Raw genomic sequence first — 19,398 nt, forward strand, 5'->3', positions numbered from 1 at the left:
GATGGCCCCCTCCTCCATCGTCACAGTCACAGCAGTGGGTGGAGGGCTTCTGCCTATGGTATCACTCTGACATCCTCTTTTGCCTCCTTCCTTTTAAGATTACATTGGACTTGTGACTGCATTGGGCCCACGTGGATAATCCAAGACAATCTCCTTATTTTAAGATCTGTTTGTGAACAACCTTAATCCTATCTGCTACCTGAATTCCCTTCTTCCATTTAAAGTAATACATTCACTGGGTCCAGGGATTAGGAGGTAGTCATTAGACCTAACACCTTGGTCCACAGCAAAGTGAGAAAAATAACAGTGAGTGATCTTCCTATGAAGCTATTTTTTTTTAAGTTATAATTCTTAACATATGCCTTTGCAATTTGGGAGAGGGGTGTTAAACAGTATGAAATGTCCTTTTGAGGAAAAAATTTAAATTTGGCAAACTGATCTCTTCCCGGTCCATGAAGATCCAACCTGTGGGAAACAATGTGCCGTGCTGTGCTAAGTCATTTCAGACTCTTTGTGACCCCGTGGACTGTAGCCCTCCAGGTTCCTCTGTCCATGGGGATTCTTCAGGCAAGAATACTGCAGTGGGTTGCTATCCTTCAAGGGATCTTCCCAACTCGGGGATGGAACCCAGGTCTCCCGCATTGCTGGCAGATTTTTTTACCATTTGAACCACCTGGGAAGTCCAAGAATACTGGTTCAGTTCAGTTCAGTCGCTCAGTCATGTCTGACTCTTTGCGACCCCATGAACCACAGCACACCAGGCCTCCCTGTCTGTCACCAACTCCCAGAGTCCACCTAAACCCATGTCCATCAAGTTGGTGATGTCATCCAACCATCTCATCCTCTGTCGTCCCCTTCTCCTCCTGCCCTCAATCTTTCCCAGCATCAGGGTCTTTTCCAGTGAGTCAGCTCTTCGCATCAGGTGGCCAAAGTATTGGAGTTTCAGCTTCAACATCAGTCCTTCCAATGAACACCCAGGACTGATCTCCTTTAAGATGGACTGGTTGGATCTCCTTGCTGTCCAAGGGACTCTCAAGAGTCTTCTCCAACACCACAGTTCAAAAGCATCAATTCTTCTGTACTCAGCCTTGTTTATAGTCCAACTCTCACATCCATACATGACCACTGGAAAAACCATAGCCTTGACTGGACGGACCTTTGTTGGCAAAAGAATACTGGGGTGGGTAGCCTATTCCTTCTCCAGGGGATCTTCCCAACCCAGGAATCGAATTGGGGTCTCCTGCATTGCAGGCAAATTCTTTACCAGCTGAGTTACCAGGGATGCCTGTGGGAAACAATGCTTTGGGCCAAATTGTCCCTTGGACATGCTCTCCCAGAGCATCACCAGCTCAGCAGCCAGAGACTGGCAACCTCAGCTGAGAATCAGGAGAGGTAAGGGAGTCAATGACAGGAGCTTCCCATCTCATTCAGATGGACTCCCTGATTAGTACGCGATGGGTTAAGCAGGGGGGAGGGCAGGGATGGCTACAGGAGGCAGGCTGATGTAATGTGTCATAATCCTTAGCTGACAGGTGCAGCAAGGGGGATGTGTACTTGCGTTTGTCTTAGGCAAATGTGGTTCCATGGATGGAATAGAAGGCTGGGTTGAAGCCCTCTGAAGAAGCCACTCAACCTCTCTGAGACTGTTTCCTCATTGTCGATTAAATAAAGAGCCACGATACCTTCCTCAAGGGCCTTATGAGACCAAATGAGATCCCACATGAGAGGAACTTTGTGTGGCTCACACACTTATACTATGTGTGTGTGCTTAGTCGCTCAGTTGTGTCCGACTCTTTATGACCTCTTGGACTGTAGCTCGCCAGGCTCCTCTGTCCATGAGGATTCTCCAGGCAAGGATACTAGAGTGGACTGCCGTGCCCTCCTCCAGGGGATCTTCCCACCCCAGGGGTCAAACCTAGGTCTCCAGCATTGCAGGGAGATTTAAGCAAATAAAACAAATACCAGTTTTTACCTTTCCTTGTAAAGAGGACTCGATATTTCTGAGGGTTAGTAATATCTCTAGGGCTTCCCCTGTGGCTCAATGGTAAAGAAGCCACCTCTGATGCAGGAGATCTGGAATCGATGCCTGGGTTGGGAAGATCCCTTGGAGGAGGGCATGGCAGTCCACTCTAGTTTTCTTGCCTGGAGAATCCCAAGGACAGAGGAGCCTGGCAGGCTACAGTCCATAGGGTCACAAAGAGTCAGACATGACTGAAGTGACTGAACACGCACGCACATGCAATAATTGTAATCTTTAACAAAATCTGCTTCTTGGTTTTTGCCATTGTCATTTGTTTTTAGAGAAGCAAGTTAAACCAGACAACTTTAAAATAACTTCTAAATCAGCATTTAAAGTTTCAAGATGTTGATAGACAAATTTACTCAAGAGATGAGATAAAATTCAGCCGTTGGCAAGCAGATGACTTTGGTTCAACTGTTGTGTGTTTATAATATTTTGAAAATGTTTAATAATCTATTAGTTCCACAGGTAAGGATTTACCTGCTGGTGAGACCTTTAAAAATATCAGCAAATGATTTGACAGAATAAAAAGAATGAAAAAAAAGAGAAAACATTTGGTTTTGGTTGATTACCTTAAAAATCATATAAATGGCTTCTTTTTACAGATAGGAAAATTAATATAGAGATATTGATGGATATATAAATATGGATATATTGATGGATACAATATAAGGCTGAAAATAATAGTCACTCTTATTCCCATGCCCCAGAACACTGCTGACATTTTATTGTGTTCTCTCTGTTGTTTCCTTTTTAACCAGCAAGAATAAAGTGATTTGCATACTGTATTGCAACCCCACAGAATCCTACCAGTGCAGACAAATGACTTTAGCTGAACAACAGAAGACCTTGCTTGTGGGGTTTTCTAATTATTACAAAATTTATATTTACCATCTAATATTTCTAGATGTCTATCTGCTTTGATTCCATGCATATTTTCCATTTTTCCTCTCTCCTAGAAATTCCTTGAAACTGTCTTTCTTTTTAAAAAGCCTTTTAGCTTTGTCTAGTTGCAACAAGTGGGGGCTGCTCTCTAGTTGCGAAATGTGGGCTTCTCGTCGACGTGGCTCTTCTTGTTGATGAGCACAGGCTCAATAGTTGTGCACAGGTTTAGTTGTTCTGTGGCCTACGGGCTCTTCCCCGACCAGGGATCAAACCTGAGTCCCCTGCATTGGCAGCTTTTAGAACCACACTGGGATTCGCCATGGCCACAGATGCCGAGGAACCCAAGGATGATGAAGGCAGGGAGAGTTGGAGACACGAGTCCCTACCCCTTCTCCCAGTGCTCGGGCATTTATCTTGTGACCACTGCGGTAGCATGGTGCCCGGGGCTCAGCCCTTGTCCCTCCTTCTGCTCACACTCCTGATCTGCTGGAGTGGAAGACTAAACAACTGTACCAAACTCTTGTACCTGAGTGTTTGCATATGAATTTGATGAAGTTCGCCACTCGGATACATCTCTGACAGGCATGGAAGATAAGAATGAGGCAAGGCTGGTGTCTGTGGTTTCTGCACAGGCTTGTGGACATCAGGAGGTGGAGGCATGGGAGCCTTCCATTTAGGTGGGGTGGGTTGTAGCAAGCAGGTGTGGCTCCTAGAGCCTGTAGCTGTAGTGGCTATTTCTTGATTTCACAAGAGGCAGCAGCTCTTTGGTAGCTCCGTTCTGAAGTGTGGCTTTGAGGCTCACCCCTGAAAGCTCCCCATAGAGGTAGCTTTCAGCCCTTCCACTGATTCTATAAACCATTTTGCTTAATTAAGCTCAGCTCACTTACACCAGCTATAATGGCCTCTCTTCTCCGCAACTGAGCCCCCACTGATACTGCTCTTCTGCTGGTTACATCCATCCTGAGCATCTGCTCTGAGTCCACATTGTACTGGACAAGGAGTCTGTCAGAGAAGTACTAGAATGACTTGCAATGTGCTGCACCAAAGTTACGTTACTCTTCTCCATCACTCCTATCAAACAGAAGAGGAAATGGAGTCACAGATGAATTAAATAACTTGCCTGAGAGATTTTCAAACCTGAACTCAAATGAGGGAACATAAACATCTCTTTCCCATTATGTTTTGCCACACAGTCATGGTCTCTTTCCCACCCCTCTTCCACACCATCCATCAGCAGAATGATATTTCACAAGAAGCCTGTTTAGCTCTTAGAAACTAATTTCTTTATGTCCTGTATTTGAAGTCTGGAATATTAACCAAATAGTGCTACTGCAAAAGACATTTTTGGTCCGTTCCTAAAGTGGTTTAGAGTGTGACTCACACACCCCACTACAGTTCTTGCTTTCTTGGTAGGGAGATTAGCAGGGCGAATTACTCTTTTTTTCACTCTTCCTTAGGGACAATTTATCACTATTTGAAGAGTTGTATGTTTCTGTTGATTTCTTGGTTTAAAATTGCAACAGACACTCAGACTTCTGCAAAATTCCAATTACTTTCTGTATGGAATGCAACCGAATGCTTGGATGTCTTCCAGAGAGCAGGTCTTATGAATAACACAATTCTTGGAGCCCATTTTCACTCGAGCCTTGCATTGATGGTTTCAGTAGCTCCAGGTCAGGATGTCACTTTACACATCTGAGGTTTGCACTCCCCCTCATCCCTTTCCTGCTGCATCCAGTACAAAAAGAGGCAACATGAACTTGATGGAACTGAAAATGCCGAAACTACACAAAAGAATGCAGGCCTGGGTGTAGCACTCAACTGCCAAGTATGAGATCTTTCCCCACAGTGAGTCCTCCACAAACAAGGTCAGTCTTGAAAGCCGAGACTACCTTAACCAGGGAGGAGCCAAATGGCGCCATTAAAAACTCTTGCCAGTGGTTACCTCAGACAATGTAAATACAAAACTGGTGCTTGTGTTTATTTAAAGTTATTGGCATTGCGCTTATTCCTGGTAGACAAAGATTATCTTGTTTACAGCAGCATCCAGTTGATGGACAAGACTCCGTATAACATAAATCAAACTGTGTGGTGGGGGCGGGGGGTGGTGCAGTGGGGTGGGGGTGGGGGGCACCCATTAGCATAAACAACTTCCCTCAAGCAAAACAAATCCTGCCAAGACTCAAGCTGGAATTCATTTATTATACAGTTTCAAGTTGACTTGTTTCAACATTAAACAACTGCAAAAGCAGAAGGATAAGCACTGATGTCCAAGGCCATGACAAGCCTGTCCTTCTTACTCCTAGCAGTTTTTGCAGAAGGGGTTTCTGGCTTTGTGGTGTTGCGACATTCACTTTTCTGCAAATGCTGCTGTTTGTGTCACTCCGCAGGGAAAGTGTGTGGACCATACCTGTGTATAGACGACAGGAAGGGGCAAGGGGACCACCTAAAGTTTGCCATGGTCCTTTCAGAGGCATTTGGCCTGGCGGACAAACCCAGACTTGGGAACCTTAGTGAGTTTAACAATATAGAGACAAGATGTTAGGGTTTCAGGGCACATGTACAGAGCTCTGCTTCTGCTTCTGCTAAGTCACTTCAGTCGTGCCTGACTCTGTGCGACCCCATAGACAGTAGCCCACTAGGCTCCCCCATCCCTGGGATTCTCCAGGCAAGAACACTGGAGTGGGTTGCTGTTTCCCTCTCCAATTCATGAAAGTGAGAAGTGAAAGTGAAGTCGCTCAGTCGTGTCCGACTCTGAGCAATCGCATGGACTGCAGCCTACCAGGCTCCTCCGTCCATGGGATTCTCCAGGCAAGAGTACTGGAGTGGGGTGCCATTTCCTTCTCCGGTACAGAGCTCTACTGGGGGTCAAAGCTTGGCAATGACCTCAGCCTCCTTCTGGGGTTCAGGCGTGTTGGCGCTGGTGGCAGGGCCTTGCTGAGGTTTACTCACAGGGGAAACGGCAGGGCCTCCTGGGAAAGACTCATGTCAGTGAATATATAGTCTAGCAGACACGCAGGCCCCAGAGATAGCAGTGGTCCTAGGGCCTACCTGGTGACGCAGTAGCACAGACTCTCAGCAGGAAGTCGTGCCTGGGGAACACAGCAACCCTCAGAAAAGTGGGGTATGGACAGGAGTAGGAAGAACAGCAGGGGTGGTGGCACACGGGGTCCGGGTGGGAGGCACCCGAGGGAAAAAGAAACACTGTGTGTCAGGGGAGGAAATAGGATACGAGGAGCAACAGGATCCTGCCTCAGAAAGTGAGAGAGGAGGATGGAGGGATGGAGGGATGGATGGATGGATGGATGAAGAGGCCCTTCATCCCAGCACAGTATATGTGACATATGAATAGGAGGGAGACTGGCCAGGAGGGGCTGGCAGGACTTTGTTTTTCAGAAACTCAGTTCCCATTTTTTGTTTTTCTCCATTTGTGGTCTGTTTCTCCTCTAGTTAGGACACGTCTTCATCTTGATGTCCCTGGCATCCCACAGGGGGTGGGGTTGACACTGGGCTTGACTCCATGCCCATCTGCTCTGTCCTGGCCACACTACCACGCCTGCAGTGCTCTTGAGCCCGGGGCATCCTTGGCTATGCACAGGCTATTATGGCTCCACTCTTTGGAAAAACTTCCCTGAAGCCTCAGGCTACCCAGAGATGCCAGCTTTATCCCATCACCTTTTGGCTGACGCTCACCCATACATATTAAGACCTTTGATATCTGAAGGTAGGTCCTTCTCTCCAACCTAAGCCCCACCTCTGTCCTGGCTGCCTTGACTGTCCATGAACCTTAAGGCCAGTGACCTCAACACCTCAACTTCCCTTAACCTTCACTCTGACTGCCTGAGCCCTATTCATCCAAACATGTTCCCCTCAAACCAGAAACAACACTACCTGACTCCCCTACACTTCACCCACTCACCCCACTCCCATGCATATGCTCTTTGGTTCCTCCAGGCCTGTGCCCTCTCCATCACCTTCTCACCTGCAAGGTGCCTCCTGGCCCTACTTCATTCTCTTCTCATGTCACCAATCACCCTATCCCCCTGCTTCTCTGACCTCTGCCAGGGTCCACCTGCCAAACCTGACCCTGGATCAGTCCCACTGTCTGCCTTCTCTGCGCCCACATTTGGACAGTATATTGGTTATCAGTTGTTCATAAGAAATTACTCCAAAGCTTAATGGCTTAAAACAGCAAACATTTATTTTTCTTTATTTAGCTTCAGTGGGCTGATCTGGTTGGCTGTGATTCAGGGCCCCTTGGGAGGTTGCAGTGAAGATGTTGGCCAGGGCTGCAGCCACCTAAAGGCTGGACTGGGGCTGGAGGGTTTGTCTCCATGCATAGCTATTGACAGGAGGCCTCAGCTCCTTGCCATCTGGCCTCTTCATAAGGCTGCTTGAGCATCCTCAGGGTCGGAGAGCTGGCTACCCCCAAAGCAAGTGATCTAAAAAGGGGAAAGGGCAAGGAGAAGCCCTGAGTCTCCTGTGACCTAGAGTCAGACCTTACACACTGTCACTGGCACTTCTGCTATGTTCTGTTCCTTAGAAGCAACATGCCAGTCCAGCCCACACTCTGAGTTAGGGGAATTAGATTCAACCTTTTGAAGAAGGAGTGTTAGGAATATGTGGAGATTTGAAATAACCACCTAAACTTCCTTCATTCTTTTACTTTCATGACAGCAATCACTCCAATTTCCTGCCCACTTGACTACAGTCAGAGCCAACTTGTGAAATCTTCAGTTCAGTTCAGTTCAGTTGCTCAGTCATGTCTCACTCTCTGCGACCTCATTGACTGCAGCACTCCAGGCTTCCCTTGCCATCACCAACTCCCAGAGCCTACTCAAACTCACATCCATTGTGTCGGTGATGCCATCCAATAATCTCATCCTCTGTCGTCCCCTTCTCCTCCCACCTCCAATCTTTCCCAGCATCGGGGTCTTTTCAAACGAGTCAGTTCTTTGCATCAGGGGCCAAAATATTGAAGTTTCAGCTTCAACATCAGCCGTTCCAATGAATATTCAGGACTGATCTCCTTTAGAATTGACTGGTTGGATCTCCTTGCAGTCCAAGGGACCCTCAAAAGTCTTCTCCAACACCACAGTTCAAAAGCATCAATTCTTCAGTGCTCAGCTTTCTTTATAGTCCAACTCTCACATCCATACATGACTACTGGAAAAACTATAGCTTTGACTAGATGGACCTTTGTTGGCAAAGTAATGTCTCTGCTCTTTAATATGCTGTCTAGGTTGGTCATAGCTTTTCTTCCAAGGAGCAAATGTCTTTTAATTTCATGGCTGCAGTCACCATCTGCAGTGATTTTGGAGCCACAAAAAATAAAGTCTGTCACTGTTTCCACTGTTTCCCCATCTATTTGCCCTGAAGTGATGGGACCAGATGCCATATCTTTGTTTTCTGAATGTTGAGTTTTAAGCCAACTTTCTCACTCTCCTCTTTCATGTTCATCAACAGGCTCTTTAGTTCTTCGCTTTCTGCCATAAGGCTGGTGTCATCTGCATATTGGAGGTTATTGATATTTCTCCTGACAATCTTGATTCCAGTTTGTGCTTCATACAGCCTGGCATTTCACAAGATGTACTCTGCATATAAATTAAATAAGCAGGGTGACAATATACAGCCTTGAGGTACTCCTTTCCCAATTTTGAACCAATATGTTGTTCCATGTCCAGTTCTAACTGTTGCTTCTTGACCTGCATACAGATTTCTCAAGAGGCAGGTCAGGTGGTCTGGTATTCCCATCTCTTTCAGAATTTTCCAGTTTGTTGTGATCCACACAGTCAAAGACTTTGGCATAATCAATAAAGCAGAAGTAGATGTTTTTCTGGAACTCTCTTGCTTTTTCAGTGATCTAATGGATGTTGGCAATTTGATCTCTGGTTCCTCTGCCTTTTCTAAATCCAGCTTGAAAATCTGGAAGTTCATTGTTCACGTATTGCTGAAGCCTGGCTTGGAGAATTTTGAGCATTACTTTGCTAGTGGGTGAGATGAGTGCAGTTATGCGGTAGTTTGAACATTCTTTTTGGCATTGCATTTCTTTGGGATTGGAATGAAACCTGACCTTTTCTAGTCCTATGGAAAATTTTCCAAATTTGCTGGCATATTGAGTGTAGCACTTTCACAGCATTATCTTTTAGGATTTGAAATAGCTCAGCTGGAATTCCATCACCTCCATTAGTTTTGTTCATAGTGATGCTTCCTAAGGCCCACTTGACTTTGCGTTCCAGGATGTCTGGCTCTAGGTGAGTGATCACACCATCGTGGTTTTCTGGGCCGTGAAGATCTTTTTTGTACAGTTTTTCTGTGTATTGTTGCCACCTCTTCTTATTTCTGCTTCTGTTAGGTCCATACCATTTCTGTCCTTTATTGTGCTCATCTTTGCATGAAATGTTCCCTTGGTATCTCTTATTTTCTTGAAGAGATCTCTAGTCTTTCCCATTCTGATGTTTTCCTCTATTTCTTTGCATTGATCACTGAGGAAGGCTTTCTTATTTCTCCTTGCTATTCTTGGGAACTCTGCATTTGAATGGGTTTACTTTTCCCTTTCTCCTTTGCCTTTAGTGTCTCTTCTTTTCTCAGCTATTTAGTCCTCCTCAGACAACCATGCTGCCTTTTTGCATTTCTTTTTCTTGGGGATGGTCTTGATCCCTGTCTCCTGTACAATGTCATGAACCTCTGTCCATAGTTCTTCAGGCACTCTGTCTATCAGATCTAATCCTTTGAATCTATTTGTCATTTCCATTGTATAATCGTAAGGGATTTGACTTAGGTCATACCTGAATGGTCTAATGGTTTTCCCTACTTTCTTCAATTTAAGCCTGAATTTGGCAATAAGGAGCTCATGATCTGAGCCACAGTCAGCTCCTGGCCTTGTTTTTGCTAACTGTATAGAGCTTCTCCACCTTTGGCTGCGAAGAATATAATCAATCTGTTTTCAGTATTGACCATCTGGCAATGTACATGTGCAGAGTCTTCTCTTGTGTTGTTGGAAGAGGTTGTTTGTTATGACCAGTGTGTTCTCTTGGCAAAGCTCTGTTAGCCTTTGACCTGCTTCATTTTGTACTCCAAGGCCAAATTTGCCTGTTACTCCAGGTATCTTTTGACTTCCTACTTTTGCATTCCAGTTCCCCATAATGAAAAGGACATCTTTTGGGGGTGTTAGTTCTAGAAGGTCTTGTAGTTCTTCATAGAACCATTCAACTTCAGTTTCTTCAGCATTACTGGTTGGGGCATAGACTTGGATTACTGTGATAATGAATGGTTTACCTTGGAAATGAACAGAGATCATTCTGTTGTTTTTGAGACTGCATCCAATTACTGCATTTCGGACTATTTTGTTGACTAGGATGGCTACTCCATTTCTTCTAAGGGATTCTTGCCCACAGTAGTAGATGAAATGGTCATCTGAGTTAAATTTACCCATTCCAGTCCATTTTAATCCACTGATTCATAAAATGCTGATGTTCACTCTTGCCATCTCCCAACTGATCACTTCCAATTCACCTTGATTCATGGACCTAACATTCCAGGTTCCTGTGCAATATTGTTCTTTATAGCATCAGACTTTACTTCCATCACCAGTCACATCCACAACTTGGTGTTGTTTTTGCTTTGGCTCCATCTCTTCATTCTTTCTGGAGTTATTTCTCCACTCTTCTCCTGGAGTATACTGAGCACCTACTGATCTGGAGAGCTCATCTTTCAGTGTCCTATCTTTTTGCCTTTTCATACTGTTCATGGGGTTCTCAAGGCAAGAATACTGAAGAACCCACATGTCCCACTATGACCCCCAAACTAAGAGCAAACTCATGTTTGTTCTAGCTTTTTACTTTAAGGCAAGACAAAAATAACAATCCATCCTTGGCCACACAAGATACCCACAGCTATCTTTCACAGGTGGTCTTGTGTCTCCTCCACTTCAAAGCTGTGCTTCTAGAAAGAGTGGTCTGCACTCTTGGACTCTTCTTCTACCCTACCACCACCACCCAGCTCTCAATCCCTGGCAGCCTAGCCTCCCCTCCCTGGCTTCCGTGATACTCTTGGGGCCACCACACTGCTGACTCCACAGATTATCTGGTCTTGTGTGGCTCCTTGTAGCCCTGGACTCTCTGTCAATACCTCCTTCCCTTCGACACTCTCTCTTCATTCCTGTTTGTCTCTTCAGCTCCTTCTGGCCCCCCTACTTCTTCCTAGCATGTTCTTGGTCTTTCTGAGGAATCTCACCAACTCACATTACTTGCCGTGGCTCTCTGCAGCTGCACTTCCAGCCCTGTCCTTGTTAAGCAGCTCACAGCTATTGCCCATGGCCCTGCTCCCCCTGCATGTCACATTCAAAACTTAACCTTGACACAGTCAAATCTAGACTGATCACATTTCCTCCCAAACTTGGTATCCCTAGCTACTCAAACCAGGACCTAGGAGCCTTCCATCTTACACACATATGACCAATAAATTAAGTAATCTTGGGAAATAAAACAACAATAATAACAAAAACGTGCTTAGTCTCTCAGTCATGTCTGACTCTTTGCAACCCCATGGACTGTAGCCTGACAGGCACCTCTGTCCACGGGGAGTCTCCAGGCAAGAATACTGGAGTGGGTTGCTGTGCCCTCCTCCAGGGGATCTGCCCAACCCAGGGAATGAACCCAGGTCTCCCACATTGCAGGTGGATTCTTTACCATCTGAGCCACGAGGATAGCCCAGCTTCCCTTCACAGCTATCGTGGCCAGCTCCTTTCCTACTGGCATGAGCCGCTGCTTCCTCATCAGTAAACTGGGCATAATAACAATATTCACTTGTGCTGGCTTCATGACGATACATGTAGTGCCAGAGAGTAAGAGCTCAGTAAAGGTTGGCTCTGACCATCGCTGCTCTTCACCCCCAGGGGCAGACAAGGCTCAGGCAGAGCTACTCAAGTTCTAGCCCACAGACTGGGGCCAGTTTGGGAAATAACTGTCATTGGTTTGCAATGGGATAAATTCAGAAGTTGAGAGTAAGAGTTTAAACTCTTTTAAACTGTATAACCCTGAAGCATTCTAAACTGTTACGAGGTCTGATGGGTAATTTTATATAGATTGAATCTAAAGAGAAAAAAAAGGGCTTCTCTGCACACTCATAAGGATGTGTGACCAGAAGACCAGAAGATAACAAATGCTGGCTAGGATGTGGAGACACCAGAACACTGTGCACTACTGGTGGGAATGTAAATGATGCCAGCACCGTGGAAGAGTATTGCAGTTCTTAAAAAATTTTTTAAAAATTACCATATGATTGGCAATTCTACTTCTGGGTATTAACTCCAAAGAACTGAAAGCAGGGAATTAAACAGATATTTGCATATCCATATTCATGGCATGGGCTTCCCCAGTAGCAGTCTTGGTAAAGAACCTGCCTGCTAATGCATGAAACATAAAAGATGCAGGTTCGATCCCTGAGTCAAGTAAATTACCCTAGAGCAGGGCATGGCAACCTACTCCAGTATTCTTGGAGAATACCATGGACAGAGGAGTCTGGCAGACTATGTAGTCCATGGGGGGGGTTGCAAAAATTCGGACACAACTGAGGCAACTTAGCCCATATGCATTCATAGCATCATTATTCATTAGTTAAAAGATGGATGAAACACAAGTGCCCATTGCAGGATGAGAGGATAAACAAAATGTGGAATATTATTCAGCCTGAAAAAGGAAGGAAATTCTGCCTTCCTGAGGGCATTATGGTGGGTGAAATAAGCCAGACCACACACAAAAAGACAGATACAGTATCATCCCACTTGAATTAGATTACTAGAGAGGTCGAATTCAGAGACAGAAAGTAGAAGGGTGGTTGCCAGGGACTGGGACAAGAGAAAATAGGTAGTTGTTTAATGGTTAGTTTCAGTTTTGCAAGATGGAAAAGTTCTGGAGATTGGTTACATAGCAGTGTGATTGTACTTAACACTACTGAACTGAACATGATAAAAAATGGTTAGGATGGTAAATTTTATATTATGTACATTTGATCCCAATTTTAAAAACTATTTTGAAAAAAAAAAAACTATTTTGATAAAAAATTAGACCTAGAAGACCTCCTAGAACTGACACCAAAAGAAGATATCCTATTCATCTTAGGGGATTGGAATGCAAAAGTAGGAAGTCAAGAGATCCCTAGAGTAAGAGGCAAGTTTGGCTTCAGAGTACAAAATAAAGCAGGGCAAAGGCTAAAAGAATTCTGCCAAAAGAACACACTGGTCATAGCAAACACCCTTTTCAACAACACAAGAGGTGACTTTACACATGGACATCACCAAATGGTCAATACTGAAATCAGATTGATTACATTCTTTGTAGCCAAAGATGGAGAAGCCGTAGACAGTCAGCAAAAACAAGATCTGAAGCTGACTGTGGTTCAGATCATCAGCTTCTCATAGCAAAATTCACACTTAAACTACAGAAAGCAGGGAAAACCATGAGGCCAGTCAGGTATGACTTAAATCAAATGCCCTATGAATATACAATGTAAGTGACAAATAGATTCAAGGGATTAGATCTAGTAAACAGAGTGCCTGAAGAACTATGGACAGAGGTCCATAATATTGTACAGGAGGCAGCAAACAAAACCATCCCAAAGAAAAAGAAAAGCAAGAAGGCAAAATGGTTGTGTGAGGAGGCTTTACAAATAGCTGAAGAAGAGAAGCAAAAAGCAAGGGGGAAAGGGAACGGTACACCCAACTAAACACAGAGTTTCAGAGAATAGTAAGGGGAGACAAGAAGGCCTTCTTCAATGACCAATGCAAAGAAATAGAGGAAAAACAACAGAAGGGAAAGACTAGAGATCTCCAAGAAAATTGGATAGAATAGCCATTTTGACAATATTGATTCTTCCAATCCATGAACACGGTATGTTTCTCCATCTGTTTGTGTCCTCTTTGATTTCTTTCATCAGTGTTTTATAGTTTTCTATGTATAGGTCCTTTGTTTCTTTAGGTAGATATACTCCTAAGTATTTTATTCTTTTTGTTGCAATGGTGAATGGTATTGTTTCCTTAATTTCTCTTTCTGTTTTTTCATTGTTAGTATATAGGAATGCAAGGGATTTCTGTGTGTTAATTTTATATCCTGCAACTTTACTATATTCGTTGAACTTTGTGGGAGAATGTGAGGGTGGGATATTTCAAAAGAACAGCATGTATACTATCTATGGTGAAACAGATGACCAGCCCAGGTGGGATGCATGAGACAAGTGCTCCGGCCTGGTGCACTGGGAAGACCCAGAGGAATCGGGTGGAGAGGGAGGTGGGAGGGGGGATCGGAATTGGGAATACATGTAAATCCATGGCTGATTCATATCAATGTATGACAAAACCCACTGGAAAAAAAAAATAAATAAAAAAAAAAAGAAAATTGGAAATATCAAAGGATGGGCACAATATCTGTGGGTGTCAAATATCCAAAGATGGGCAAAATAAAGGACAGAAATGGTAAAGACCTAATAGAAGCAGAAGAGATCAAGAAGAGAATGTACAGAAGAAGTGTACAAAAAGATTTTAATGAACTGGGTAACTACGATGGTGTGGTCAGTCACCCAGAGCCAGACATTCTGGAGTGTGAAGTCAATTGGGCCTTAGGAAGCACTGCTATCAATAAAGCTAGTGGAGGTGATGGAACTCCAGAAGAGCTATTTAAAATTCTCAAAGATGTTGCTATCAAAGTACTACACTCAATATGTCAGCAAATCTGGAAGACTCAGCAGTGGCCACAGGACTGGGAAAGGTCAATCCTCACTCTAAACCTCAAGAAGGGTAGGACTAAAGAATGTTCAAACCACTGGGCAATTGCACTCATCTCCCATGCTAGTAAGGTTATGCTCAAAATCCTTCAGGCTAGGCTTCAGCATTACATGAATCGAAAATTTCCCAATATCCAAGCTGCATTTAGAAAAGGCAGAGGAACCAGAGAGCAAATTGCCAACATTCACTGAATCACAGAGAAAGCAAGGGAATTCCAGAAAAACATCTACCTCTGTTTCATTGACTATGCTAAAGCCTTTGACTGTGTGGATCATAACAAATTGTGGAAAACTCTTAAAGAGATGGGAATACCAGACCATCTTACCTGTATCCTGAGAAACCTGTTTGTCAGTCAAGAAGCAACAGTTAGAACTCTGTGTGGAACAACTGACTGATTTAGGATTGATAAAGGAGTATGACAAGGTTGTTTATTGTCACCCTGTTTATTGAACTTATATGCAAAGCACATCATGAGAAATGCTGGGCTGGATGAGTTACAAGCTGGAATCAAGATTGCCAGGAGAAACATCAACAACCTCAGATATGCAGATGATACCAGTGTAATGGTAGAAAGCAAAGAGGAACTAAAGAACCTCTTGATGAGAGTGAAGGACGAGAGTGAAAAAGCCAGCTTAAAACTCAGCATTCAAAAAACTAAGATCATGGCATCTGGCCCCATCACTTAGTGGCAAAAAGAAAGGGAAAATGTGGAAGCGGTGACAGATTTTCTCTTCTTGGGCTCTAAAATCACTGTGGATTGTGACTGCAGTCATGAAATTAGAAGACAGTTACTTCTTGGAAGGAAAGCTATGACAAACCTAGACAGTGTGTTAAAAAGCAGAGTCATCACTTTGCCGATGAAAGTCCATATAGTCAAGGCTGTGGTCTTTCCAGTAGTCACGTATGGTTGTGGGACCATAAAGAAGACTGAGCACCGAAGAATTGATGCTTTTGAACTGTGGTGTTGGAGAAGACTCTTGAGAGTCCCTTGGACTGCAAAGAAATTAAACTAGTCAATCTTAAAGGAAATCAACTCTAAATATTCATTGGAAGGACTGATGCTGAAGTTGGAGCTCCAGTACTTTGGCCACTTGATGCGAAGAACCGACTCATTGGAAAAGATCCTGATGTTAGGAAAGATTGAAGGCAGAAGGAGAAGAAGGTGACAGAGGATGAGTTGGTTAGGTGGTATCACTGAATGCAATGGACATGAATTTGGGCAACCTCTGGGAGATGGTGAGGGACAGTGAAGCCTGGCATGCTGCAGACCATGGGGTCGCAAAGAGTCGCACATGCCTTGGTGACTGAACAACAACAATGGCATCTCGTCCCAATTTTAAAACAACTTTGATAAAAAGTTAGGGCTTATATTTTGCATGTTCTTTAAATTTTCATTTTTTCCTGATAACATGTTTTACAAAAGTATCTGCCCAAGAAGTACTGGAAACAAAATGGGTCCTTCACTGCACACTACATGTGCTTTCATAAGCTCTGCCTGGGGTCAGGCCTCTGGCCAATCCTACTGGTTTGCTCGCCTGCACTGTCTCACCCCTCTCCAATCCATTTCTCACCCTGTGGCCACAGTGAGCTTTCTAAAGGGCAAGTCTAACTTCATGTCTGTTGTGGGGGAAAGTTCTTAGTTGCTTTTTGCTTGCTTTGAGAAAAGCTTCCCAGCTCCTCAGCTGACACGCCTCTGAGCTCCAGTCTGTGCCCCTGCCCAGCCTCATGGCTCCTTGCTTGTGGATGGACCTCAGGGCATCCCTCGGGCCCCTGAATCTCCTGGTGGGGCACTGGCTACCCTTTTGCTCGTGATGCCTTTGCCCCTGTGTCCCACCCACCTAACTGCTTGTCTGTAAAAGACCACCTTTTCCCGAAAGCCTTCTCTGAAAGTCTAGGAAACCACTAGGAGTATGATGAACCATGGGAAAATGAGCTTCCTTGGCATGGACACAAATATGAGAAGCTGGAAAGTAAGAGGTCATGCACTCTTATGTGCGAGAGGAGGGAAGCTGTTCCTTCGCAGTCCCCAAGTGATGCCTGGAGGGTCCGCCGCCACTTGCTATGTGTTTCTGTTTCCTCCTCCAGATACTTTAGCAAATCAGAGTTTCTTCACAGCTGGTGGGATGGCGTCAGACAAAGGGGCCCCGAGGGTGTGACCATCTAGGGGACCCCAAGCCAGGACTTGCCCTATTGCGACTCCACACCACATGGAGAAGGCAGGCAGTGCAGAGTCCCCTGGGCCTCTCAGGCCCCGAAGGTTGCCGTCTCTCCTTTCAACTTGGGACAAGAAAGAGAGACTTCAGGCCAGGTTTCCGATGTGCTTCTCAGTGAGCGGGGAGCGGCCAGGCAGCGCTGGCCGCCCTAACGCAGCAGTTGGGCTCTGTGGACAGCAGGCCCTTCCAAGGCTGCTTCTTGCCTGTGGTCCTGCAGTGGCCTTGACCTCCCGGCCCCATCCTAAGGGGTTAGCAGGGGGGAACCCTACTTCCTACCAGTGACGGCCCACATCCTGCTTGGGGCACCTGGATTCATATCATGTGCCCAAACCTCCAAATACATTGGTGTGATCTGCCCAAATGACCACTGCAGGCATCTCTTTTATTTCAAGATGACTCCAAGAAGGGGCAGCGCTGTCCCGGCCAGACTTCCTTCCCAGCTGCCTGGTTCCCAGCCTCCTCCTGTGGGTGGGGAATTTAAAAAAAAAAAAAATCATTATTATATGTAGACCCAGTGTAGAAATTAGGAATTATTTATGATTTCCTGCAATCCTCTCAGGTATAATATGTCAGATTCAAACTGGAAACTCTGTCTGGGATGCAATCCTGCTTGAAACGGTTTTTTGTGGTTCATATTAATGACTGGTTTCTGGCAGGTTTACACAAACAAAATGAATATTATAATTTGATGGGTAAGCAAATAAATTACTTTTATAGGATTTAGGCACTTTCCATGGAAGCTTTGATTTATCCAAAAGGCACCTATGCATGCAGGTTGCTAAATAGCCAACTTGTGACCCTTGAGGCCTGGTTCTTAGATTAAACAGGAGGGCCCATGCCTCAGCAGGCTTTCTGCTTAAATAGAGAAATACAGGATGCCTGATAAGTAGAAGATGCTTTGTTGATTTTTAAGCCAGCTGGGAGCCTTGAGACTTTGAGACTTGACCTACATACAAGGGAATGGATTTTCACAGGCCATCAAGTGCCTGGCAGAGTTTGTGAAGGACAATGACATTTTAGAGATGGCCAGCATTATTGCTTGGCCACACAGAAGCTCTCTTGGGCTCTGCTAGCCCTGGGCTTCCATGAGATCTCTGCTGGTTTTAAATTGCTGCAAGGTATAAGAGGGTCCTTTAGAGTTTCATAGCTCTGAAGCATGATATTACTGACAGATAAAAAGGCTCCCACAGGACAGCTATCAAAGCTGAAGGGCTGTGTTTGTATAAATACCCAAACAAACCCTCCAGGGAGATATATGATGAGAGACAAACTCGGAATCTGAGGCAAAGATAAACAAGCCAGTTGCAGTGACAGAGCCAGAGCACCACCAGATTCCTAGGGAATGCTCTGTGAGGAGCTGTTGCTGGCGCAGACCCCTGAGGAGAGAGGCTGTGGAAAAAGAGCCTGAATAAGATGCCATGTGTAGCTCCCACATAGCGGGCCTCGCTTGGCCCAGCTCCCGTGGCCCCAGGTGAAATGGATCTGCTCTTCCCTGGAGGCTCCCGGGGGAGCCATGCCCTGCTCCCAGAGCCTAGCCCTTCTTTGATGGAGGCAGGTGTATGGAGCGCTGGTCTTGGGGCCCAGGGCATGTGTGGAAGGATCCCAAGTGCAGAAGGGCCCAGACCCAGCCCGGGAGCTCTGAGGAAGGGGAATGTGGGCGCTGCCAGCCCCCTCCGCCCTCAGACATGTACACCCTCAGCCGCAGGCCTCCAGACAGACCTGCGCCTCGTCGATGATCTGCTGTATTGTGCCGCTCATGAGTAGAGCACCTGAGATTTAGTTTTTCTGCCCTTATTTGATTGAAACCTACTTTGATTGTCCGAAGTAAGTTGAATCTTTAAAAAAGAAAAGGTGGGAATGTTGTGTGCTTTTAATGTGGATGGAGGATGGCTGGCGTGCCCTTCCTGGGGTGGGTCTGGGGCAGGGGGCAGGCAGGGAGGCAGTTAGGTCTGCAGTGACCAGGGAAGTCTTCTGTTGCTGCTGAGCTGAACCAAGCAGTGGGTCCTCAGTAACGGGGAGCCAAGGGCTCGGGGCTCCACACACTTACTTTTTACTTGCAAACAGTTATGTAAACACATATGCAGGCTGGTTGCTGCCTCGGGGGATCTGGCGTGTAACCAATCCATCCCCTGGGTCCTGGTGCTCGGGCGCCTCCACTTTACAGCATTTGGAAGGCAACTTGATTGGAGCAGGCTGTGGACTTTGCTGATGCGGGGAAATAATTTTCTCTTGGAGTCAAGCCCTCCTTTGCTTGTTGAGAAAGGGAGAACGTTTGTTCTGGATGAGTATTGGCCAGAGATATATCATTCTGGTTATTTCAGACACCTTTAGGCACCCAACGTCGACCTCCAAGGGTACCCTTGGTGTACAAGCAACTATTGAGGCCAAATGTTTGACCCATTTGCCTGGGTCAAATGTTACCTCCTTAAGGAGAACTTTTCTGACCAATCTTACTAAAAAACAAACAAAAAAACCCCAAACAACATAAAATGACTCATCCT

At 45.3% G+C, this 19,398-nt stretch overlaps 1 protein-coding gene across 1 annotated transcript in view; it reads right to left on the reverse strand.

Annotated features, from left to right (window-relative positions):
* Positions 1 to 16,802: 16,802 nt before the first annotated feature.
* ERCC6L2 (ERCC excision repair 6 like 2) overlaps positions 16,803 to 19,398 on the reverse strand; it is a 184,333-nt gene continuing 181,737 nt past the window's right edge. Inside the window, exon 20 of the mRNA XM_043927420.1 lies at positions 16,803 to 17,359. Coding sequence (XP_043783355.1) covers positions 17,285 to 17,359 — 75 coding nt within the window. The 3' untranslated portion in view covers positions 16,803 to 17,284. The remainder of the gene's footprint in view (positions 17,360 to 19,398) is intronic.

The sequence above is a fragment of the Cervus elaphus genome, chromosome 16 (genome assembly GCF_910594005.1).
Source record: "Cervus elaphus chromosome 16, mCerEla1.1, whole genome shotgun sequence".
Taxonomy (NCBI): Eukaryota; Metazoa; Chordata; class Mammalia; order Artiodactyla; family Cervidae; genus Cervus; species Cervus elaphus.